This window comes from Lemur catta, chromosome 8, assembly GCF_020740605.2.
Source record: "Lemur catta isolate mLemCat1 chromosome 8, mLemCat1.pri, whole genome shotgun sequence".
Lineage (NCBI taxonomy): Eukaryota > Metazoa > Chordata > Mammalia > Primates > Lemuridae > Lemur > Lemur catta.
Window position 1 is genome coordinate 6314462 of NC_059135.1, and position 25825 is coordinate 6340286.

The window sequence follows — 25825 nt, forward strand, 5'->3', positions numbered from 1 at the left end:
AGAGAACTGAGCAGTGCAAACCAGCTGCCCCACTGAAAACAAGGAGAGAGTACACAGTCTGCACCTGGGCTCCGCCTGCCAGGGCTGTCTCGGCCAGTGCAGATCCCCAAAGTGGAATGGGGGGGCCGGTCTGTGGGGTGAGACCAGACATTTGCATTATAAAGGGTCTCTGCTGGAGTGAAGGCTGAGAGCTGAGCTCATTGCCTTGCAGGAAGCTTCTGGGCCTTCCCATAGCTGGGTCTCCATGGAAATTAGTTTGCCAGAGAAAGGAGCTATTTTAGGAATATGTGAGGATGAGAACCTGGTAGGCTGGGGTTAGGGAAGGTAGCTGGGGGAGAGAGCTTTTCTGAATGACTAATTTCCCTCCTATTGGGATGGAAACTAGTGGCATGGACAAACATCTGAAACCCAGGAGGGAGGAGGAGCTGGCATGGCTGACCCGTCCCCAAGGGTGGGGAGGAGCTGCAGCCGCTGCCCTCCACCCAAGGGGTGAGAGATCAGGAATGAGCTGCTACTAGGGACTGTCCGTTATGAAAACAACACCTTCCTATTGGCACAGAATCTGCAGCTTCCAACCAGCTTTCATGTAGTCATGCAAAGAAGGAAAATTTTGCTTCTTAAAAAAAAAGTGACTGTAGAGTGCCTGCCGTCTCAGGGCAGATAGAACTCATTTTAGGGGCAGGGGACACTTTGGTAAGGAAAGCTCATTAATTGATCTGCCTACTTGGTTATGGAGCTTGAAGAAGATGGAGGTGCGTCACTTAGGTGATAAAGAGGTGGGAATGTCTGTTCCCCCCTCACCCTGCCATGGTGGGGACTGGGTTTCTGGGAGCCTAGAATTGTCAGGAAGGAGAGACAGGAGAGAGATCTGGGTGGAGTGGACCCCAGGAGATGGTGGCAGCCCAGAGCTAAAGGAGAAATGTGCTCAGGGACCTCTGGGGTAGGGACAGGGCTGAGAGGTTGAAAGGACAAGGATGAAAATTCCTAAAGTCCACAGTGTGTCCGGTTCTGGGGAGTGGGTGGACTCCCGTTGTCCATCCATGTGCAAAGCCAGGTCCTCACAGCAGACTTGGGTTGGACTGTGGGGGAAGAGAGACAAAGGCACTGCATTTGCTCAGGTGACTAGAAGTCAGAGCAGAAGATGTGGGCACAAGGCACGCCCCATGCTGCCACTTCCCTGCTTGCTTCTCCTGGGAACCCGCAGAAACAGTGGGGAACGCCTGGACACCCATCCCAAGCAGGCATGGGGGCTCCAGCTCTTTGCTCTCCCTGTGGGCGAGCAGCTTGCAGGCACCTGGCACATCCAGCCAGCCCACCCTGGCAGCCAGTGTGTTCCCCAGGGGCCATGGGCATCCGTGCCCCAGTCTTCAGTTCTTGGTTCTGGTGCTGGAGGGCCTGAGGAATGTCTGGGTGTCCCCAGCTCTGCCTCCACCCTGGCCCTTGCTCTGCTCAATCAGAAGGCTGGGGCCTGGGGACTTGGACTGGGTTCCACATGGAGACCAGGAAGTGAACCTGCAGGCTGGGGGATCCCACCTGAGTAGAGGTGAGGAATGCTGGTCCCAGTGGGCTCCACGTGGCACTGTGGCTGGGCAGTGAATGGTTTGCTGCCAAGGACACTGCTCAAGGACACTGCTCCCTCATGCTCTGCCTGGAGCCCAGGCCTGATGTCTGTGACAGAAGCAGAGGCCGAGCAGCCCGAGGTAGGGCCACCACACCTTGCACTGCACCTCTGGGACTCTGGGCTGGGGGATGCTCTCAAGTGCTTGTGGGCTGCAAGACAGCAGGTGTTGTGGGGATGCTTTTGGGAGTTAGGTGGCTGCAGGGTGCGCACAGTCCCAGGAAGGTGTGCCTATGGAAGAGGTCCACACCTGTTCCTGGCCCAGGCCCTGCTCCAAGCTGGCTCTGTGGTGTCCCATCCAGTCAGGGCAATGCCTGCCGGTCACCACCACGAACCCTCAGCTGCCTCCCCTCCCTGGGCTGCTGCTCTGTGGGCCCTGCAGTCTAGAAATGTGTCTGCAGCTCTGAATGTCAGAGAAAAAAAATGCCACAGAGACGGGAGCTGAGTGAGAAAGGCACAATTTATTGGTCACACAGACGACACCTGTGGGAATGTGGGGCGCGTACCTGTTCTCCTGGACTCACACACACCTCTGGACTTGGTTCCCTACATTAACTGTTATGTCAAATAGCAACACAAGGAAGGACATCACCAATCTAGTCTCCTAGAATCCAAGGAAGCGGAGCTGAAAGCCACAGAGCTTGGAGGAAAAAGCTGCGCTATGCTGAGAGCCTGGGGCTGAGAGGCCTGTCCTCCCTGGTGGCCGGGCCAGGGAGCTCCGCCTTTGGGAGCAACAGCAAAGACTCTTCTGCTAGCAGGATGGGATAAGTGTCGGGGGTTTGGCTCAGCCCACGGCTGGCTGCCCACCTCTAGGAGGGCGTGAGGAACCCGGCACAGGCCTCGGCATCTGCAGCCCAGGCTGAGGCCAGATCTCTCTGCCGGGGAGTAGGAGCTGATTTTCCTGCTCCTTCCATGGAGGAACTGAGAAGCCAGGCAGGTCCCTGCCCTCACCCAGCTTTGCCAGAACCCCCCACCCCACCCCCACCCCGGGCTTTAGCCAAAGCAGCTAACATCACTGATGCTGGATAGAACAGAATCTTTGTACCCTTGTCTGGCTCCAGGGCACTGGCCTTCTTAATGCTTTGTCCAAACCCCTCCGGACACACGCCGTCTTGAACCGGTGGGTTTGGGCACGTGGTTTTAGTTGGCTGGAGACTCCACTCCTGAGGTTGTCCTGACGTAATGTTCATAAAACACTTAGCACGGCACTTGGCACACGGTGAGTGCTCGATCCATGTGGCTGTTATTATTATTAATATTATTATTATTTATATCTCCACCTTCAAATCAGCTCTTCAGTTCCTTTCTTCAAAATGGTGACCCAGACAAGGCACCGGGGTCCCAAGTACCAAGGTCAAGCTGGGGCCCCAGGTGGGCTGTTGCCTGTCTGGGGTGTGCAGTCCTAACTTCAGCATGTGGCGCCAAGTTTTGCAGGCGGTGCACTCCTTGGACCACATGGAAGCCGGGCCCTTTGCTGGAAAACACGAAGCCTTGCGTAGGAAGCTAGTGGGAGGAGCCAGCCAGAGGGCCGGGAAGGGGTCCTGGGGCCGTCGGGCTGCTCCTCTGGGCTCCCAACTCGCCGGCAGCGCACCAAGGGCTTCACTGCGGGAAAGAACAGAAGGGCTGTCAGGGCTGATGTCACCAGCTGCATTTAACTAAGTGGTCCCCTGTCCCGGTATGCTATGGGCTAGGTCGGGCTTCCTTGGACAAGCAGCTGAAAAGAGCCAGCACATGCTGTTCTAAGCACTTTACATATGTTCTAATATACATTAATATATACATACAGGCAATATGTATACATAACATACAAAATTACATGTACTATATGACTTCTATATAAATGATAACATATAGTAATAATACACAGTAGTCTATGATAAAATGTAATTCTCCCTATACATTTATGAAGCACCTTTTTACAGATGAGTAAACTGAGGCCCAAGGCCCAGAGCCAGAGGGGGAGAGCTAGGATTTAAATCCAGCAGTCTGGCTCCAGCGTCTGTTCCTAATCACTATTCATTTTGCTATATTCATTTGCTCATTCATTTCCTATAAAAAGAAATCTATTTTATAGGGAGGAAGGGGATATTGTGTCTGAAGTCTCTAAAGCACTGGGGAAATTTTAGATACTGATGCTAATGACGGTGGCAATGAACTCTAAATGATCCAGGCTGCTTTTCTCCACGGAGCCGGATTCCTCCAGGCCTGAGAGGGGTACCACCCCTCCTCCGCCCCTTTCAACAACTGCCGCAGAGGCAGTGCGGGCTCAGGGGTCTGGGGAACAGAGGGGCCTGGGTTCAAATCCTGACTCCAGCCCTTTCGCATGGAGCAGCTCTCGGGACGACCACACGCCCACGTGCGCACACACGTGCACGCGAGCCCCGGGCGGCTGGGCACACACCTGTGCGGCCGTCCTGCTGAGCGGCCCCTCCTCCGTCCGGTGCTTGCCGGGGTGTGGGAGCTCGCTGCTGTCGCGGTAGTCCCGGCCCTTGGAGCGCTGCAGGTGCAGGACCGCCGGGCTCTTGACGGGCAGGGGAGGCCGCGGCGTCGGGGCCGGCGGAGTCTGCTGGCTCATTTCCGACCTGGAAGGCTTGATGGGCCTCTTGGCCGGCACCGGGGCCTGGGAGCTGGCTGGGGCCTTGGGCTTGCCCTGGCTCTTGTCCCCGGTGGCCGCCTTGCCCTCGGCGGAGGACGAGCAGGTGAAGGAGCGCAGCCGGGGCGCGGGCACCTGCTTGCCTGTCCCCTCGCTGCGCTCAGCTTCCTGGGCTTTGGTGAGCGCCCCGCTGGGAGACAAAAGCCCTGGCTCCGGGCAGGGCCGGGGCTCCTTCCGCAGCATTTTGGGCGATTCCTGCTCCTTCCTGGGCGCCGGCTTGGGGAAGGAGCTCACGGACCCGTACAGCGGGTTCTCGAACATCTCCGGCTTCGTCAGCGGCGGGTCCTCCGGCAGCAGCGCCTCCGCTCCGCTTTTCCCCAGGTCGCCGGGCCTAGAGGCAGACGAGGAAGAGGGTGCTCAGGCGAGGGGACACGGGGAGCCTTCCCGGAGCTTAACGGGTCTGGGCTTTTCTTCTGGGGTGATAAAACTGTTTTGGAACTAGACAGAGGTGCATAATGTTGGGAAATGTACTGAACGCCACCAGATTGTTCATTCTGAAATGGTTAAACTTATGTGCCTTTCACCCCGATTAAAAAAGGGAAAGGAGACAGTACTGTGTTAATGGTATTGTCCTCATGGGCGACCTCGGTTCTGGCCTGGGAACTTTTCCCATAAAAACTACTCCCATCCGGGCATCAGTGAGCCACGGGGACCCCACTGGAGGTTTCACAGGAGAAACGGAAGCGTCACCCTATGCGGCCCGGCAGTGCCAGCCCCCCATCCTCACCCGGTGAGCTGCCCTCCACAGCCCCTGCCCTCACTGCGCCACCAGGCGTCCCTTCCTGGCCTCCCCACTCCCCCCATGAACAAGGACCTTGCTCAGGGGGCCGGCGCTCCTAGCTGACACCGCATTCCCCCAGCTGCGCGGGGTCCTCTCCCGGAGGGCCCCCGGTCATGTGGCCCTCATCTCTTAACTCATCGTGGGAGAGAACAAATGGTCCTGGTGAAAATCAGAGGGAACTCAGGCATTTGCGAGTCTTGGGGAAACCAAGACCAGTGACAAGAAGACAGGCCTGTTTGACTGACAGGCAGAGACAGGATTCCATGTGGTCACCCAAAGCAGGCAAGAGTGGCCTTGGCAGGTTGGTTTTCCGACTTATCACAGCCCTCACTTGAGGTGATTTCCTGTGGAGCAGGTTGTGAGAATGAGGAATGGGAACACGTTTCACCTTCTGACCGACAGCAAAATCTCCCAGGGGAGCGTGCTGGGACCCGCTTTCTGCAAAAGGAGGCGCCATCGGGAAGACATGTGGGTCCCTGGGGACCCGAGCGGTTCGGGCTGTGATGCCCGTTACTGACAGAGTGTGTGTGGAGACGCTGCTCGAAGGTCTCAGCAGGGAGCAGGCGTGGGCTCAGGGGACAGAGGTGGGATGTCGTCCTCGCACAGGTGCCAATGAGATGCTGTCGGGCTCAGGGCAGGCTAGCCGCGGGGGCGCGCCGAAGGGGGCTTGACTGTACACTCAGGGATTTTACCCATTAGTTTTTGGAAAGACCAGGAAGCAGGTGCATAACTAGACATGCCAGGGCCTCAAACCAGGACTTTGGCAAGCTGCCTTCCACGCGAGGCCCGCTTCTGCACCCCACGGGACACTCAGAGGCCTTTGCTGTGAGTTAGCCCAGAGAAGAGGGTGCAGGAGCGCACAAACAGCCACGACCAAAAGCTTTCAGATGAAGGAGCAAGAGGTCCCGACACCTGACTCCCCTTCTCAGTGGCTGAACTGAGAGGAGGGGCTCGCATCAAAGAATTGGGGGCAGCCCAGGAAGACAGCCCTGGCACAAACCTCTTTGTGATCCCGAAGCCCACTCCTCTAGGAGAAGAGCAAGACAGATAGAGACCGGTGAGTCTTCCCCGTAGGGGCAAGCTTCTGTCACCCTTGGAGAGGGGAAGGCTAGGCGGGGGAGGCTGGGGGAAGACTGGGAGCAACACAAAAAATGCAAAAATAAGCCTCAGTCCCCAACCAAAGGTAACAGGAAGTCGACTCCCGTGGCAGGCCACAGTTGTTGAATCAGTGAACCAATACCCAGGGCACAGAGTTAATTCTTGTGGCAAGTGACTCTGCTTCTCAGACTTGGGAGACTACAAGTCTCTCTCCTTCTCTAAACAAGCAAAGCACTGGCCAGGGTCTGAGCAGAGTCCTCTTCCTAACCACGTGTCTCAGGGTGTAGGTGACAGTCATCCTTGTTTGCCCAGGATTAAAGGGTTTCCATGGATGTGAGACTTTTAGTGCCAAAACTGGGTCAGTACTGGGCAAAACAGGATGGCCGGTCACCCCACTTAGGCCTGGGCAATGGCAGGAAATCACTGATGGTCAATGGTGCTGGCGACACCCCCTTGCCACAGCCTTCGCTCAGGCTGAGACGGGGACCTGGGCGGCGGAGAGGGGTGCAGGCCGGCATGGAGGCTGCTGTCTTGGCTATGCAAGCCCATCTGCCACTGTTGCCCATGGGGCTGGAGGGAGCACTGTCCCCACCAATCTGTGTTCAAGAAGATCCACTGACTTTGGGAACTTAAAAACATTTGCTTAAACAAATAAGCTCCTTGTTCTTAGTGGTTGCTTAGAGCTCCATTTCCCTGGGTCGTCGAAGAGGTGGCCCTTGCCGAACAGGCACCCTGATGCCCACCACACAGTGGCTTTTGTGCTCAGTTTTCCAGGGGAGGAAACTGTTTCTCCTTCCCTTGAGTTTCTTAGGGAATGACCAGAGTCTAAAATATTATCACAGATTCTGAAAACCAGAGGTAAAGAGACACAGCTGGGCACCAGGGCAACCCTGTCCTGGCCTGTCCTTCTCTTCCTCCCTCCCTTCCTTTCATCTGTTCATTTTCTAGAGGAGAAGCTTAAGGAACAAAACTGCCAACTGCTCCTCCGTCTACAGGAGAGCCTGGCTGGGCGCGGGAAGGTTGGAGCTGGGGGGCTGTGAGGGGTAGCACTCCCTCCGCCGGCTCTAACAACCCGGGAACCCAGGTCCTCATGCAGAAAAGGAGAAAGAACTAGTGTTAGGGGAGGAGAGGCTGAGAGCAACCCCCTGAAGTCATTATAACCTGCAGCCACGGCTTTGGGAAGCGCTGACGCCATTCCTCGGCCGCCCGGCCTGGTCGGCTCTCTGGCCCCGTCCTTCTGCCTGGGCCAGTTCCACTCGGGTCAGCGTTTTCTAACCTCCTGGGCTTCCCCAACAGCGCGAGGCCAAACCCCTGTCCCTCTGCAGGCTGGCCGCTCTGCCTCCCTTTTGCATTCCTAGTTCCAGCTTCTAATCGTCCCCCACAGGGGACACTAGGAAGTTACACAGGGGAACAGGGACGCTCATGGTTGAGAAGAGAAAGTGGAACCGAGGTTGGGAGGGGCTCTACACAGAAATCCCACCCCTGTTCCACGGTGCCCTCCAGGGAGTGGAAGATGCCTAAGGGTTCACTGGTTCTAGAAACATATTTTTCAGTAAATGTAGTTTTTATAGGACGTTGCTCTTTGGGGGGCAGTATCATTACAAACTTCTATCCTTTTTCTTTTTTTAAATCGAGTTGCATGAAGGAGTTAGGACATGGGAGATTCCACAAACACATCTTGAGCGCCTGTCATGTTCCAGGCCCTGAGGATAAGCAGTGAGCGAAGCAGACACAAATCCCTGCCCTTAGAGGTTCTGTTCTAGCGGGAAAACCTGGGGACCCCTGTCAGCAGGGAAGAGAGAGGGCTCAGCGAAGAGGTCACTCACCTTGACTCCTGTGTCCTGAGGCAGGGCCCCCGGTTTGCTGTTGAGGATGAAAACTTCTTGGGTGATAGGGGCGGCTGGCAGGGAGGTGTCGGAGGGTTGTCTCCCCTTCCCGGCCCCAGGGAGTCCTTGGGTGGCTGGTCGTAGCTCCAGGCTGTGGGCTGCTGGTCGGGGGACAGGGTCTGCTTCCCGTGCAGGGACGTCGGCTGCCCAAAAGGCCCCACCCCCATGTAGTTGGGGTTGATGATTTCTGTGACGCAGGAGCCACCGCATGGAGGGGCCCTGCAGGGAAGACAGAGTCACGACTCAGGAACTGCTTCCCTTCTGGAGGGCAGCGCCAGCCCCTGGACCGTGCCCTCCGATATCCCTCAGGCTCTCTCAGGCTCTCAACCCCTTCTCTTCTTGGGCAGTGGATTTGCCCATCCATCCACCCACCCATGCATGCAACACAGTCGTCACCGAGTGCCTAGTCACCAAACCTGGCCCAGGAGGAGGGAATAGGGCTGTGTGAACCAGGGAAGCAGCCAGCAGCTGCTGCCTCTATTCTCGCGGAACTCACATTTAATGGGAGAAACAAACAACGCGCCCGCTCGGTGGTGGAAGTAGAGAGGGAGACTAACAGGAGGGTGAGGCCCGGTCTGAGGAGGTCTTTCAGCCGAAATAAGAACATGAGCAAGTAAGAGAGAAGGGAAGAGAGGATGTTCTTGGCAGTCTGTGCAAAGGCCCTGAGGCAAGAGGGACTTGGCCTGTCCCGAGATGGTCTGAAGCCAGGGAGCAGGTGGGGAGGATGGAAGAAGCTGGGGTTCATCTGGGACACGTTGGCCTGTATCGGTGTGTGTGCAGAATCAGGGTGGGGTCAGCCACGTGGGTGTTTGGAAAAATGAGGGAGGTCAGAGGTCAAGGCTGGCACCTGGCATGGGGGCCAGTCTGCTTAAAGCTATGGAGAGGGTGGCCCAGATGAGGTGTCCCCAAAAGACACACATGCTGCACGCTGCCTCTGTGTCAGGCAGTGACCTCAGAAGAACTGAGTTCTGTGTGCACAGGTTACAAGGAACACTCGCGGCTCCCATCTGTGCCACCAGCCTGGTTCCCAGCCACATCCCAGCCGCTGACGCCTGCCTAAGAAACACACGCTGGTTCTCACCCTAGTCCAAATAGAAAAGAACACGTTTCCCCACACGGATCCCGACTCTGGAACCCAGCAGACACTCCAGAGCCAGGATGCACTTGCTGAGGGGCACGTGGGAGAAGGGTGAAAGGAGCACCTGAGTGCCCCAGGCTGGGACCACCGGAGGCTGGAAATGGACCAGGCGACGGGCTAGAGGTGGAGCTCCCGTGTGCACAGGGCTGGGCGGGGTGAGGGCGAGGGCCGAGGGGACAGGCACTGTGGGGACCCAAGGGAGGGGAACCCTCACTGGCTGGATTCTGGAACTCGAGACCACTCCAGCAGGTTGAGGCAACGCTGCCATTGAGGACGCTGTCCCCTAGCAACGCAGACTCTAACATCCCTATTAATCCCCATTCAGTCTCTACCAAGAACAACCTGTGTGTATTTTCCCCCAGTGATTTCTCTGTTAGTATCAGAACGGGGTTTAGTTGGTCACGGACCCCCATGACTGCTGATGTCCCCAGTCCCCCGGTAGACGTGGCAACCCTGTGTTGACTTGGAATCTCTCAGTCATCCCTGCAGTCGCTTCTTCCCAGACTAGGCCACGAGTTCCTAAGTCGGGGACTGCACCTATCTGCCGTGGTTCCTCTAGATCTGGACACACGGTATGAGGTGACTGAACTGTCCAAGACTGAGTGTCTCCCGGGCTTTGTCGCGGTCACACAAACCTCCCCAGCAACAGGGTTTGTAGTCGGGAGACTTGAGGCAGACAGCGGGAGAGTACCTCTCCTGGGCTGGAGCTTCCTGTTCCCTGCATACAGCTACCTTCCCGGGCCCCAGGTCCGCAGGGCCACACCAGTTTATACCGAATCCCCTGCACGCCCGCCCTACCTGCCGGCCGGTTCCCACTGCTTCATGGGGTCGTGGCTGGTGAGGCTCCTCAGGGACTTCTGCCCGCTGGACTCGTCCCGCTCTGTCTTCACAAAGTCTGGAAGGAAAGGGCCGGGGAGGAGCATGTGAGGCCCCAGACCCCAAAGAGTGGGTCGGGGATGGCAAAGTGGTTTCCACGGGAGGCTGAAGCTGGACGTTGACGGCTACTTGGGGAGGTGGGTTAAGCAAGATTCTGAGGCCTCACGGAATTCACTGACCAGTTGGCTATGCTTTTGAGAGTCAGATAGTGTGGCCCACAGTTGTCATTTCATGGGACACATCCAACTTGTTGGTCTCAGCAAGGGACAAAACGAGCAAACACTTCTGGTCAGATCAGAATAACGCAGACATATCAAGGTGGCTTCAAAGAGCACGTGGCACTCAAAGCCAACCTGTCCGTGGGGCTTAGAAGGGAACAGGGATCCCGTCTTCATTTCCGACTGTGGCTTGTGATTGAGGAGATGCCAAGGCCCCCTCACTCCAATCCACCGTCCCGCTAGAGAAAGGAGCTCCCACAGGGCAGGGAGCCACCCCTCGATGGACTGGAGCCCTCCACACCCGGTGAATCCTGCTCTCTCGACATCTGCACTAGAGGCAGGAGACCAGCACGTGTGCCAGTGCCAGCTTGGCACTTCACCTTGGCCTAGCCACTTACTAGCTCTGTGGCCTGCAGCCAACCACATAACCTCTCTGTGCCTCAGTTTCCCAATCTACCAAAGGTAACAATGCCTGGCTCACGGGGCTGTCGTGAGAGATAAAAGAGACGACACTTATGAGATGATCATTTTGCACATCAAGTATATAGTTAAAGGCCAATTCATTGCAGGCGTTGTTATCTGAGTGCTTTTAAGCAGGCATGAAAGCGAAGAGAAATGGGGGGAAAAACCCCTGTTGCCTGTGTGAAAGGAAGAAATACTTTACACAGTTTGGGCAGCTTTGTACCTCTCATATCTTTCATTATTTCAAGCAGACAAGTGTTTAGTGATAGATACTAATGAGAAGTACAAATGTTAATTTCCAAGTTTTACAATTTTGGGCAGGATTAAGAGAAAATTACAAGTTGCACTCTAGACACTCCCTGGCGTTGTCACTATGTTATTCAGGTCTCTCGGCCACATTTCCATAATCTCATAACAGAGTGGTGACCACTTATACCTAATGAATCCACAGGGTCTCCTCTGGGCATGACTCCCGAGGCTGATGTTTCATGTCAGGTAAGGGAACACCTGCAATGAGTCTTTGTCACTGTGTGTGGCTGCACAGTGTCACTTCTGAGAGCTACGATAAACAAATCCTCCCAACAGCCAGCCAAAGCCAGTAAGCGGTGCTTAGCAGGTCAGAAAGACTTGAGTTCCGGTTGAAAAGGGTGTGGAGGAGCCCTGCCCGGAGACGCTGCTGCCGTTTTGGAGGGGGCTGAGCTGGAGTAGGGGGAAGCCAAAGAAATTCATGAGGGGCGAGGGTGGGGGCTTCTGGCGTATGTACTGGACAAAAGTCATCTGGAAGGAGCAGAGCCCTGAGTGGGTGCCGTGAGGGGAAGGTGCAGACACGTATGAGGATTTTTGTACGTGTGGGTGGCTCCATGTGGCTGTGTGGAGGACCAGGGGTCACACGAGAAATCCTGCAGCCATCGCTCTAGTCTCCTTCCCTGGGTCACTGGGAAAGAGCCAGTTAACATCGGCAGGTCTGCTTGGTGCTCTTGGTCCTCCTGTGGTGGAGGGACACGCAGGAGCGGCAGGGCCGACAGACTGACACACGGTGAGGGCCGGGGCCCTGGACAATGCACAAGCCGCTGTCCTTGAACGCCTGGGTTGCCTGTGGGCGGGGAAGGCCATCTGCCGGGTGTGGGGGTCTGCTGGGAGTGAGTCAGGGGACGGCAGGGCCAGACTGTCCGTGAGACCTTTTCCTATGCTGGATTTCTGCTCAGACAGAATACTGCGCAGCAGACAGAATACTGAACAGCTTTGCTGAGCAAAAGCGCATCCCTGTCCGGAAGGCTGCGGGGCTGAAGAGGGTGATGGGGCTGAAGAGGGTGTCGCGGGGGCTCGGCACTCACCGTAGAGCTTCTCCCTCTTTTTGCCCTGGGAGGTCTGCAGCTTGATCTCCCCCCGGAAGTGGCCGGTCATCTCTCCGTGGTGGGTGAGCGGCGTGTAGATGGGCAGCTGGGTCTCTGTGGCTTCTAGCCGGAGGGCAATGCAGCCCTCGCCTGGGGAGAGGCAGACAGCGCGTGAGGACCCTGGCAGCTCCCAGCGAGGCACCGAGCACCGGGCCCAGTCACTCTGCTCCCCCGGGGATGGTCCTTCGAAACCGTGGCTCAGGCGACGGTTACTCAATAAATCCTTCAGAACAAGGCCCCAGCAATTTGGGGCCAATGTCTCAAACCTAGCAGCATGATGAACTCCATGTGGATTAGTCAATGGAAAAAATAAATTATATTGTAGAAAACCGAGCAGACAGAATTAAACACTAATCTAATTCCTGCAGGGATGATAACGTCCCAGGATTTGAAGCAATGCAACAAATGACAGGCTGGGCACGGTGGCTCACACCTGTAATCCTAGCACTCTGGGAGGCCAAGGCGGGAGGATCGCTTGAGCTCAGGAGTTCAAGACCAGCCTGAGCAAGAGGGAGACCCCTGGTCCCTACTAAAAAGTAGAAAAAAAATTATTTGGGGCCAATGTCTCAAACCTAACAGCATGATGAACTCCACATGGATTAGTCAATGGAAAAAATATATTGTAGAAAAATGAGCAGACAGAATTAAACACTAATCTGATTCCTGTAGGGATGATAACGTCCCAAGGTTTGAAGCAATGCAACAAATGACAGGCTGGGCACGGTGGCTCACAACTGTAATCCTAGTACTCTGGGAGGCCAAGGCGGGAGGATCACTTGAGCTCAGGAGTTTGAGACCAGCCTGAGCAAGTGTGAGACCCCCAGTCTCTACTAAAAAATAGAAAAAAAATTAGCCGGATATGGTGGCACACACCTGTAGTCCCAGCTACTTGGGAGGCTGATGCAGAAGGATCGCTTGAGCCCAGGAGTTTGAGGTTGCTGTGAGCTAGGCTGACGCCACGGCACTCTAGCCCAGGTGACAGAGCAAGACTCTGTCTTAAAAAAAAAAAAAAAAAAAAAAAGGAAATGACAAAACAAGACCAGAAATGGGGATATACAAGCTTAAAATTTCTGCACAAAGAACAAACTAAAATAAAAAAGAAACTGACTGGAACAGCAGCCAGCATCACAGGCAAGGGGTTCTGTACCTCAACCCCACAAGGAACTCCTCAAAATCCAATCCCCAGGAGATAAATGGGCAGATAGCACAAACAGACGTTTCACACAGAAAGATCTATAGCTGGCTAATTTCAATAATGGAAAACAGTCCGGCCTTCCTAGCCATCAAAAATGCAAACTAGGGAAGCACCAAAGTGCTCTTTCATAGAATGAAATCAGCACAAACCAGGATGGAGAGACATAACCCCCAGGCTAGCAAGGATCTGGGGAAACCTGTACATGCCACGGTCAACTGAGGCAGCCTGTACGGCAATCAGTTTGCTGCTACATGCCACGTACCACAAACATATTTATACCCCCTGGCCCCGCAAACATGTCCCACAGAGATGATCCAACAGAGTACAAGATGTGGCTGAAGAATGAAAACTGTCCACAAAGAGATGCATCTTGGTGTTGCTGAGAGCACGAGTAGCAAAGTAGCCGGCAGAGCCTCTACAGTGGCAGTAAGGGATGCTTTCAGAAACGAGGATACGGTGAACCCATGGAATATTATGCAGCCATTAAAGGGAACGATGAGAAGACAGTGTGTGTCTAACACCAGGGGAGGAAAGCAGAACATGAAACGGTATCTCTGTGACGGTAAGTGTGCAAATCCACGTGTGCCTGTGTATGAGGATGGAGACGTAAAACCACAATAAAAACGATTGCTGTATCGGAGAAAGAGACACCCGTGACTCTTTCTCTTTTTGATCATTGTGACATGCTGCTGTGAGCATGAACAGCACGGGGGAGAAACAAGGGAGGAATACGGCATTGGAATGAGAATACGCAGGCTCGCTCTACTCCGTGCACTGCCTGTTTCCTGCCACAGAGCTTCAGACATTCCGGTATCTGTGTGGGTCCTGTTGCTCCGTCACCACGGACTCCTGAGGCTCTGCCACCTCTGCCCTGGCTCGGGGACCTTCTTGTCAGTGCTGCCCTGGGAGAGGGTGAAGGGTGCGGATTCTGGAGCTCGGCTGAACTCAAGTCCAAGGTCACATAGTTACCTTTGACAAGCCACCCAGTGGCCGTGTGGCCTTGGACAGGTCTCTTCAGGTCTCCCACCCTTCTTTCCTCACATCTCCAACGAGGGTAGTGATAGCACCTACACCCAGGTGTGGGCAGAGCCTGCACAGGGGGTGCCACGCACAGGTGACTCTGTGTCGCCAGTCGCCACTGGCTTCCGCCAAAGGGCACATGCAAAGCTCTTCCATTTAAAACCAACAAGCACACAAACCCCTCCACTGCCCCAGGCTCACATTCTCCTGTGGCTCCTCACCCCCACCCCTCCTCACCACGGGTTCGGAGGGTCTCCGGTTCACTCTGCCTAAGGGACACTGCTCAGCCTTTGTTTTGTTGTATCTCTCGGAACCACACCCTCCTCTCCATCCGACCGTCCTCTGATGGTGTCCCCAGCACCACAGCCTTCGGTTTTCCTCCTACTCTGGCTGCGCCTTCCTGGTCTCCCTTGCCTGCTGCGCTCCAACTGACCCAGCAGGAATTGGAAACATCATTAACCCAGCGACTCAAACCACAAGTTCAGGGTCATCCTCGACGCCCCACTTCTCCAACTCCACACCCAATTTCTCTACTTACTCCGCACCTCTCGATTTTATCCTCTTCTCTCCCTTTTTACTGTCACTACTTTCATCCTGGCTCCCTCACCTCTCATCACTGCAAGCTCAGATTTCCAAGATGTGACTCTGAACCTGTTACTGTCTTGCCTGAACCTTCAATGGCTCCCTGTGGCCCTCGGGATAAGGAATTTACCCTAAGCTTGGCTTGTAAGGAGCTGCCTCCAGCCTCTCTCCGGCCCGTGCCCCTCACCCTGTGCTCTAGCCCCACTGCATGCACGAGTGCAAGGTTGAACCTGACTTTGGGCTGGAGCCACAGATGGGCTGAAGATGGTACAATGACCCCTGGTCTCTCTGGTGGACAGTGGGTGGGGCCGCAGGCTCCACAAGCCTGCCCGGGCTGGGCACTGAACAATGCGAAGCAAAAGACCAGAGTACACTGGGCAGATGTTTCCAGCACCCCCAGCCCATGCAGGGGAGCCACCGCACCCCAGCCCAAATCCCTCCAGCTGGGGGAGATGGTCCTCATGCAGAGGGCGGCTGTCGGGGGACGGAACCAGTAGCCCCTTTGTGCCTGAGCAGGTGTTCTAGAGACTTGCCCAGCAGGGAGGGAGCCTGCAGCTGTGCACCTGAGGAGGGCAGCTGGGGACACATGACAGCAGACAGAGAAGGCAGGTCTGGGCTCAAATTAGGGCTCAGCCAGTTACTACCTGGGTGACTTGGGCAAGTCACTTGGCCTCTCTGGGCCTCCATTTACTCATCTGATAATTTGAAGAATAGTCCCTGCTTTGTAAGGTCTTGTCAGGATTAAATCAAATAACTTGTGCAAAGGCCCTGGTGCAGACCTGACACACAGGAAAGGCTCAACTAATGCGGGGGGTGCGTGGCTGCCGGCGGGTCTGCCCAGAAGCCCGATGGGGCGGGAAGGATGACCTTCTGGTAACAGTCCCTCCAGCAGCCCTGGGATGAGGAAAGCAGGGGCAGGTGGGCTTTCCCAGGAGATGCCACCCCACGCTCACAGCAGAGGCTGCCGGCTCACAGGCAGGGGTGGAACCCATCCGGGGACACCTACCGTAGGATTCGTCGCTGTCAGAGGACTTAATGCTAATGAGGATGTGCTGGTCCAGCAGGTACTCGGGGTCGGAGATGATGGGCTTCAGCTGCAGAGAGAAGGCACAGGGTCAGCGGTGACAGGTGGGGGACAGGTGGATGAGGGTCTCCCGCCAGATGTGGGGAATGCGAGAGAAACAGGACAGGTGTTCTTATTAACCAGATTCACATCTGTGAGCTCCATGCCCAAGTGAACAGGAAGGAACCCACGTGCACACTGCAGCCAGCACGGCAGGGCCAACTGTCTTCCCTGTCCCCAACACCACACCGCACCCCAGGCCTCCTAAGCTGGGCTGCGCTCCCAGGTCCTAGGGAGAGAATCTGACCCCAGATGGGCCCCAGACCATCGCCTCCGCTCCCTTCCTTTGCAGATGCCAGGGTCCCAGGGGAGGAGGCAGGCTGGACACTCTGCACCCCGCTCTGCCCCAGGTACCCTCCAGCACACAGGCCTGCCCCACCTGGGGAGGATGTGGCCCCTGTGTCTGCACAGCAGAGCCCCCAGCTGGGCCCACAGTGTCCTGTTAGGGGTGTGGCTCCGTGAATGACAGACACGGACTCCCCACATTCCAGCTCTGTCCCTGACCTCCTGCTGCCAGCAATTTTCAGAGCCAGGGCCTGCCCGTGCTGGGTGACTCAGACCACACCAGTGCAGGGCCGGGCCCTGCACACACGGGGAGGAGCGTTACAGACACACTGGCTCCTCGTGCCGGACACAGTTCGTGACTTTTCCACAAAGTAGGGCTGCTCCCCATGGAGACTGCAACAGGAAGGGCCAGATAAAAACGTCACATGCTGCTCTACTAGGCTGTCCCCTTCCTTCCCCTCCACAGATACCTAAAGGCCCCTGGTGCAGGGCTCTGGGCACCATGCTGACCAACAGGATGGACTTGCTATGTCTTCATTCAGAAAGTTCCAGAACAATGACTGGAAATCGTGGTGAGGGCTCTGGGGTTCCACAGCCGTGAGAACCACTGGGCTCACTGACATGTGGTGGCGTCTGGGTCTAAGTTTGACGCAGGGCAGGGTGGGGCGGGGGCTGTGGATATAGGAAGAAGACCCCGTCCTCCCGGGATGCAGTGGGGAGTGGGGCATCAGACACCTGAACTCGAATGTCTCTGGGGACACTCCACCACGGTGGGGACTACCTGGGCACTACAGCAGGGATTTAGGGGTGAAGAGGGGAGACCATCAGGTGGCAGGGGCAGGGGCGGGGGTCAGGGAGCAGAAGGTGCTGTGGGAATGAACACCTGGTGAGGCTGGAGAGGGAGAGGCTCGTTACATTAGGCACCAGGGAGTCGAGTGGACAAGAGGGGGTGCCAGGATCAGACGGGCATTCCAGAAAGATCCATCAGGCTTCAGGAAGCCTCAGCAAGAAGACAGGAGGGGAGGAGCCCCCTGGAAGGGGGTGGTGGGACAGAGGGGAGGGGACAGGGGCAGGAGGAATGGCAGTGGGGATGGTGACAGGACGTGGGAGTGGGGGAAGACAGTGCCTAGGGGTCCCTGAGGGGGACCAGGATACTGGTGTGTTTTCTAGCTTCACCAAGGGAGGAAACCATTGCTCGGGTCCTGCGTGGAAGTGGCTGGGAGAAGAGCAGCGGCAGGACGGGCGTGGGCTGGGCGAGACAGAAACGTCTCCTTAGATCCCGGAGCCCCCAGGGTGCAGGGGCCTGAAGACAGCCCCAGAACAGGGACTCCTGCCAGCTGTCCCAGGCCTCAGCAAAGACCCCAGTCAGCCATCCGAACAGGCCGGGGCCTCTAGGTAGTTTGGGATTACACCCTTTCAGCCTCTGTTCCTAGGATAACAGGGCCTTTTTATGTGGCCCAAGAGTTGGTTCCAATCAATGGTTGATGCCAGCGTGGGTAGCCTGGGCCCTGAAACCTGCCTACTCCCCACCCCAGCCTCGGGAGAGGATGGGTCTCTCCATCCGTTTAAGGCTGTCCTTTGAAACCTCCGAGGGCATCTTCCAGGGAGGCCCCAAGACCCCTCCCTCCTGTGAGGGATCTTCCCAGCCCTGGACTCCCCTTGTCATACCCTCCCTGGTGATGTGAGAAAGACAGTGTCCTACTCTGCTTTGAGCCCAGCACGAACACCTGGGGCACCTGATCGACTGGTACCCAGTGACAGCCACGCCTCCACTGTTGATTCAGCATCACAAAAACAGTTTTGGTAGAAAACCATTTTTCTGCAACAAAGATGAGCGTGTCCCACTAAGGTTTGGTGCATGTTTTCAATTCCACCCTCAACTCGTACAAAGCCATGGACGGTCAAGTACTTCCTCCGCTCACAGTGTACGGTTAGGAGCCAACGGACTCCTGTCTATGCCTTCCCGTGACCCTAAAGGCCAGCGCTGAATAGATGAACATCACCGAAGGGGAACCAGGGGTCTCAGGGATTGTGTCCTAGGTCTGTCACTGCAAACACGTGACCGTGAACAGCTCTCAGCTCTGCTCCTCCAGTTCCTTACCCCAAATCATGTAGTTAGACGAGTTGACCTCTAGATGCCTTCCTGATCCATTAGGGGAACTGGAACCATTTAGGAATATTGGGGCCACTTACACCACTGCTAAAAAGCAAGTGTTTTAAACCACCTTGAACAAGAGCTTGCTTGCAGGGCGGGCAGGCGGGAGGACAGCGGCCTCTTCCACGTTGGGTCTGTGGGATTCCCGCTCCCTCCGGCCGGGCCCAGCCGTAGCTCTGCCACCGGCCAGTTCCACTGGCCTGGGGACTGCAAACCCTCCCGGGGAATGTCTTGCTCTCAAATTACCTTTGGAAGGGTCTCGCCAAACTTCACCACCAGCTCCCCCTCGCTTCCTTCTTCATTCTCTCCTTCCTGACTCTTGACAAAACCTGTTCGAGGACAAGAAGCCTGGTTTTCAGAAGACAGAGCAAGAGCCAGACAGAGGAGACTCCTGGGGCAGGAAGAGGCTCTCCCTCCTTTCCTGTCTTTCAGGGTCTCAGCGTCATTTAGGAGTCAGGCTTGCTGGGAATTCTGTTTTTGTGCAGGGGATGGTCATTTGCCAACACGGTCTAATTATTTTTAGGAAAATCAAAGAGATTCCTCCTCCTTTTTGGATTCTCTTTGCAACAAACCAGGCAACAAAGAAATCATCACATCACAGGCAAGAAGATTAGGAAACATGACAGCTCATCCCACGCCACTCAAGACAGCAGCCTTTTGAAATTCTAATTTAAGCTTCCTAATATGCTGTTTCCATAGAAATGTGTGCAAGTGTCTCGATAGTTTATTAAAAACACCCACACAGAAATCCTCATCCTTTTTGGAACTGCTTTGACCCTGCCTGGAGAACTGGGGCGTGGGGCCTCAGCAGCCAAGGCTGCTCTGTCAGCAGGCCTGGGCCGGGCAGAGCCGGAGAAGGAAGGGGCCCAGAGGGCAGAGTGGTAGCTGGCGGCACATGTCTTTTTCCCGATTTCCAGAAGCATCCCAGCCATGCCCTCACAGGATGCCTCCTCTTGTGGAGTTAACACCCCTCGCCCTTCTCCAGACCCTCTCAGTGAGGAGAGCTCGATGCCGCACAGACCTTCCCTTGCCACGGAACAGCTTTAGACATTATGCCTAGAAATGGCACGCAGGAAGGGTGTTTCCTAAACACAGGAGGGGAGTGCTACATGCTGCTGGCTCGGAGGAGGGTGTCCATCTCCAGCTGCTTTCAGCTGCTGTGGACACCTTGAGAAAGATGTCATGATCTCGAAAGAGCAGGACGCAGGAGCCAGGGCAAGCAGGGGTGGAGGGCAGCCAGCTCCGCAAGCCCTGGGACTTTGCCCAGCACTGTCTGGTAGCGTCAGAGCCCTGGCTTGGGGAAACCGAGGGGTTACAGTCTGCCCTGAGCAGGCAGGCAGGGAAGCCCACTGCCCGCAAGGGACTGGGGGGTCTGTACATCCATGGCTGCCCCTGCCCCCGGGGCTAGAGCAGCAGCACTGCCGGCCACAAGGAGACCCCCTCCCAGTAACTGGAGTCCCCTCGGACCCTCCACCTGCAGCCCTACTTGTCTGACCCCTCGGAGGCCCACTGAGAGTCCTCCCCAGGGAGAGGAGAAATGGGGCAAAGTACGGCTCACAGAAAGGCATGTACGAGAACGAGCTGCGGCCTGCCCTGCCAAAAAGGTACTTCAGCAGCCACTCACTCTCTAAGCAGCTCGAGTGGAACTCCAGGTAGAATTTGGTCTGGGACTTGGTCTTCAGTGTGGCGTAGCACCTGAGAAACTCGATCTGCCCTTGGCTGTCCACTGTCCCGGGACCTGCAACAAGGCAGAGTGGGGAGTCAGCTGCTCCGTGTGCTTGGAGATGGTGCGTTTCCGATCAGCCTGTCTCCCAAGGCCTCTTTCCCCTGGATTCTCACTCCACGTAGGGCCCAAGGAAGGTGGGAGTCCAGCGGAAAGAAACGTTTTCCTTGAAATAAAGCTACACCCAAATCCACCACCCACGGCTGAACATCCCCACCATGGTTGGGGCCTTGCTGGTGCACCGTGAGCTGCGTGGCAGGAAGCCGAGCAGAAAGAGTGGGAGGGTTCGAGGAGTAAAGACCTAGTCTCAGCCTTGTCTCTGAAGCTGCGTGGCTTCCGGCAACACCCTTACCCTAGCTACCGCAGTCTCCCCACTAGTTCCAGCAAAGAGTCTGTAGAAAGGCTCAGTTGCTCAGTGTCCACCTCTATTCCGTTTCCGCGTTCAGCTAGTGAGGGAAGCCCGCGCTGTCTTCCTTAGGCACAGTTGTCCCACCCCTTACTCTGGGCTCCGTAAGCTCACGTCAACTCCGTACTCAGTCAACTCGCTTGTAACTGTATAATTTAGACAATGCTCTTCCAAGCATCCCTCACCTGGTTTTAATCAAGTGTTCTGTCCTTCCATACAAATTCTGAGCCACCTGAGAGCAAGATCAAATATTCCCCTCCTCCATCACTCCCTCCCTCCCTCCCTTCCTTTCCCTTTCTAAACCCTACGGCACCCAGGCCAGGCTCTGCTTAGGTAGACGGTCAGTCAACCTTCAATCTGGGTAATCGGTATTTTGGAGCATCTGCCATGTATGGAGTCCCGGCAGCGGGACTGGTACTGCGGGTGCTCTACCCAGTAATGAGGAGAGGGCAGCGGCAACCCCAGCGATGCTGCAGGAACTCGGGGAAAGGGGAGACGGTGGAAGCTGGGGGAGAGGAGAAACCTAAAGGCTAGGAAGGTCATGGAAAGGCACAGTGGCTAGAGCTAGGAAGGAGACAGGGTGGTGGAGCAAGATTTGGGATGGAGAGAAGTCACTTGCTGGGGCCATGGAGGTTAGACCCAAAAGCGTGGAGAAGAGCCTCCCAGGAAGACAGTGTTCAGCCTCACCGACTCCTCACGGCATGAAGAACGCAGAGCAGGATGGTCTTTCCCAACCTATATGTGGACCCCACTCTTAGCTTCCTAAATGAGCCCGAACTGTCTGCCGACCACAGAGGTAGGGAGCGGGAAGAGCAGATGACAGCATGGCCTCTGGTCACCCAGGCCAAGGGCAGAAGGGACACACTGCGGAGCATGCCTGGCCTCTGCTGGGACGAGGGTAGCCTGGCAGCCAGGGCTGAGCAGTATTATTGGAAAGATTACCTGCAGATCCAAGTAGTATTTACTCTAGTGTTTCTCCAAACTCAGTCATCTGCTTCCCACCTTCACAATTTTTACCCTCTGCCCACCACGCACCTGCACTACTATTTACTTAATATTTTCTCTAAATAGACTCATTTTTTAAATTTAAATGTGATTAAATAAAGTATATCACAATACTAAATGGAAAATTAATGTTGCTTGCCTTAGAAGAGACAAATTTAAAACACATTAAACACATTGCTAACAAATGTTTACCCATGTCCCTGCTGGAATTGTCTTTGGTCATAGATAGGCCACACTGCAGTAAACCCCGACTTACCCAATTTTCCAGACTGTGCTAAAACTGAGGCTCAGAAGGCTGACGTATTTGCCAAGCAGAGCAAGTAAATCCCCTGGACTGAAACTGTGACATGGCTCAGACGTGAAGAGCCCCGACTGATGGGCTGTGGACTTACCCGGAAGGACGAGCCTTCATCTAGCACAGACGACTGACTGAGTAACCAGAAGATGAGTCCCCAGTGCCCCTTGTCTTTGAGGAACAGAGAGAAAGGGACACTGCTCGTTGCTTACCATTCTTGGAGACAAACTGGGAAGTGACCCCTGCCTCAAACGTGGCAAAGACGGGGCTGTGGTCACTCGTCATGATGTCGCTGGTACTTCCTGCAGGGGAAGGAAGGCATTTCTGAGCAGGGCAGGAGAAGCCCTTCTGGTCAAGCCAAGAATGGCAACCCCAAGGCAGAAATAAACTTTCATTTTGAAGCCATCCAGGAGTGTCACACTTTTGTACCTGCTGTCCTTCAAGTGTTCAGTGAAACAAAGTGTGTACACTCCCTTATTTTTCTCTATAGATAAAATAAGCCTGTGCTAGTTTTTCCTAAAGACTCGTGAATATATTTTGTTTTTTTTTTTTTTTTTTGAGACAGAGTCTCATTCTGTTGCCCAGGCTGGAGTGCAGTGGCATCATAGCTCACTGCAACCTCCAACTCCTGGGCTCAAGTGATCCTCCTGCCTCAGCCTCCCAAAGTGCTGAGATTACAGGTCTGAGCCACTGCACCTGGCTGACTCGTGAATTTTTAAATAGATTATGGAGTGTGAACCATGGAGATTTTTCTGCTCTGATCACTGTATTTTACTGGTGCGGAGCCCAAGTTGCAGAGTGGCATGAGGACTTATTGTCATTCAGCTCATCAGTGAGAGAGACAGGACACTTTCCCCACCACACAGTGCCTTGCAGGATCAGGAGAGAGTGGAAGGTGACGAAGTGTAGACACTGAGTGTAGACACTTCTGTTAAAGAGCTTGGAGCTTGGATGAGAAGAGAAGGCACCAGAGCACAGTTGCAGGGGAAGAGAAAAGGAATAATAGTTCTACCAGACTGAGTGCTTTTGAGACAGCCAGTGGGAGATATCTGGCAGGAACCTGGATACTCAAAGCTGGAGATTTATCTTTATATTTGGAGTCATGAAATTAGGTGGCAGCAGAAGCCATGAGGACATCTGGGCTTTCACAGGGAAGATGTGAAGGGTGAGAAGAGATGAGGATGGAATTCCAGGATACACCAACCATGAATGGGCAGGCAAAGGAAAAACAGCACAGGAGACCAAGAGGGTGATAAAGCAGATTTGACATTCTTTTCTATAGAGCTTTTACATATCAGCAACAAAAGATGAGCACCCCACTACTCAACCAACCAAAGGATACGAGCAGAAAATTCATCATTTGGTGAAGAAACATAACAAACTTCCCTTGTTAAGGATCACCAGAAAGCCAAACTGAAACAATGAGATGGAATGGAGAAAGCTTGATGAGAAGGAAGAGAGCGGGGCCACTGGCTGTGGAGGAGCAGGAGGTGGAGTCAAGGGTCCAGGTGGAAAGGTTATCCAGGGAAGAAAGAGGATAATGTTTCCCGGGAGGGCATCAGCCTAAAAGCTGTCTGGACATGGACATGAGCAGGAAGAAATCAGAGTGGCCCAGTGCTGTGCGAAGCAGGAAAGGATGGAGTTCAGGAGTTGGGCTGGCTGCAGGGCTACCAGTTTTGGGTTGCTGCGGAGGAGAGGGTGTTCCAGGGAGAAGTTAAAACATTGATAAGCAGATTTTCCTTAATGTTCTCAAAATATTTTAGATATGCATCAAACCTAATAGCAATGGCACCACAATGTGCCCTCAAACCTGGGAGGTAGACTGTTGGCTGTGTGGCCCTCAATGAAACCACACCTCCCAGTAACCACACCCTCTGTGGCCTCCTACCACAGTGACTTTGGGCTTGGCCATGTGACTTCCTTTGGCCAATGAGACCTTGTAAATGTGAGGCAAATAGAGTCTTAAAAATATCCATATTTCCCATAGGTGAGTCTTGCAGATAGAAACCCTGAGACCAGGAAGTGAAGACGCCTGCCCTAACCTGCTGGAGGATGAGTTACCACCCTTGCCCCCACCTACAGCCAGCCAACTCCAGATCCGAGTGGGCTCCCACCTGACCATGCCCAGCCAACACCAACTTGAGCAGAGAGAAGCAGTCCAAATTCAGTCTGGCCCAGAGAATTATGAGCAAATAAATGGTTGCTTTAAGCCACTAGGTTTTAGGGTGGTTTGTTATTCAGCAATAGAAGAAAGGAATGGAAATCAGTTCAACTTGTGGGACCAGAGTTAAATTTGTGGGACTGGTTTGCTGGTCCCCAGAGAGAGTGGGAGCCAGGAAGGTGGCCACTGGGCAGTAGCAAGAGTCCCCATGCCCCTCACTCTGAGGGAGGTTGGGGTCAGGGGTGCCCTGATGGACAGGCCTGGGGTCATGAGCTGCCCATCTGGGGATCCTGGCCCGTGACTTGCTCATGTGAGGTGCACCTGGGGACCAGATGACCCTTCTTTGGACACCATTGTCTGGGAATTTGAGATGCTCTAAAAATAATACCATGATTCTCAGTCCATAAAGTGTTCCAAGTAATTCTGCCCTGTGAATTTTTAAGGTCTCACTTTGCAAAGTAATAGTCACTAATTGGTAGCTTTTAAGAATGAGCATTGAGGCAATTAAGAACTCCTTCAGCATACCTTAAATTTTGAGGGTCAACAGTTATTTAATTGTTTATATAACTTATTCCATAATTATTTATTTTAATACTGTATATTATCCCTTTTTCACCAATTTAACTCAATTTATGTTTAAACTTCCCCAAATACATGTATGTGCACTTATATAGTAGGTTGAACCATATAAATTTCCAATAGTTGATCATTTTTGACAGATAAAAACACCACGTTCATATGGTTCCAACCTAATATGTTCTTTTCAAAAGAAATAAAACTGAATTTCTTTTAAAAAGTGTGCCGTAATGCAAATGTCTCCCAAAGCAGGGGATATTTATCGTTGCAGCCCCAGATGGGTGGGGACACGCCAGCTCTTTCAGGTCACCTGGCTGGGGCTGGAGGGAGTGCTCCTGTTTTACAGATGAATAGACCAAAGCCCTTTCATTTTAGGGCAGTCCTGCCTCCCTACGTGGTGCTGTTCTCTGAACCTGGTCTGCCTTCGCCCAGCGTTTCCACTCACCATAGGACTGACACACCACATGCACCAGGGGATACGACTTCCAGAGGACCCGGTCGCACCAGGAGGGCAAGTTGTACTTCATCTGCAAATCAGAGTCACAGGTTTTGCAAAATGCCTGCTGCTTATTTTTCAATCAGTAACAGAAAGCATTAACTGGTGGCCTCTGCAATCCTCGAATTCATCTGCAGCTGGCTTTGTAGAATCGCCCACAGGCGGCTTTGAACTCTTTTCATTGCTTCGAGTCCCAACTCCAGTGCCGTGCCCCACACTTTCAGACGTCCTGGACTCCTGCTTTAGGTGAAGATCAATTCACCTTGTGTTCCCTCACCTGTCCTCCTGCCTACTTCAGTAGCTCTTGTATCTTCACCTTCAATTACTTTCTTTCCTACTCAGATGAACCCCTCCACCTGTATTTTCAACCCCGACTCTACTCACCTTCTCCAGCTAACTTACTTTAACAACATACTCTAGCCAGCAGGCCCCCCATTCATCTACCCATCTACCTATTTATCTTCCCAACTACTCATCTCCCCACTCATCCCCTCATTCACCCACCCTTTCATCCACCCACCCATTCACACACTCATCCACCCACCCATCCAATGAAACAATACCTACTGCATGACGAGCCCCCTGCAGGGCCTCAGGCTACAGCGGTGAGCAGGACATCCCTGGGGTGTGATAGGTACAGTAAACTGGTAATAACCACCCTCTGCAATCAATATCCTTA

The 25825-nt window shown here is 54.4% G+C and overlaps 1 protein-coding gene across 1 annotated transcript in view; it reads right to left on the minus strand.

Moving 5' to 3' along the window:
• Positions 1-2060: 2060 nt before the first annotated feature.
• Positions 2061-25825, minus strand: part of INPP5D (inositol polyphosphate-5-phosphatase D) — a 105531-nt gene continuing 81766 nt past the window's right edge. Inside the window, exons 18-27 of the mRNA XM_045559602.1 lie at positions 25096-25177; positions 22126-22215; positions 20109-20222; positions 18731-18813; positions 15928-16015; positions 12065-12214; positions 9973-10069; positions 7977-8255; positions 4020-4602; positions 2061-3220 (exon numbers count right to left, since the gene is read on the minus strand). Coding sequence (XP_045415558.1) covers positions 3218-3220; positions 4020-4602; positions 7977-8255; positions 9973-10069; positions 12065-12214; positions 15928-16015; positions 18731-18813; positions 20109-20222; positions 22126-22215; positions 25096-25177 — 1569 coding nt within the window. The 3' untranslated portion in view covers positions 2061-3217. The remainder of the gene's footprint in view (positions 3221-4019; positions 4603-7976; positions 8256-9972; positions 10070-12064; positions 12215-15927; positions 16016-18730; positions 18814-20108; positions 20223-22125; positions 22216-25095; positions 25178-25825) is intronic.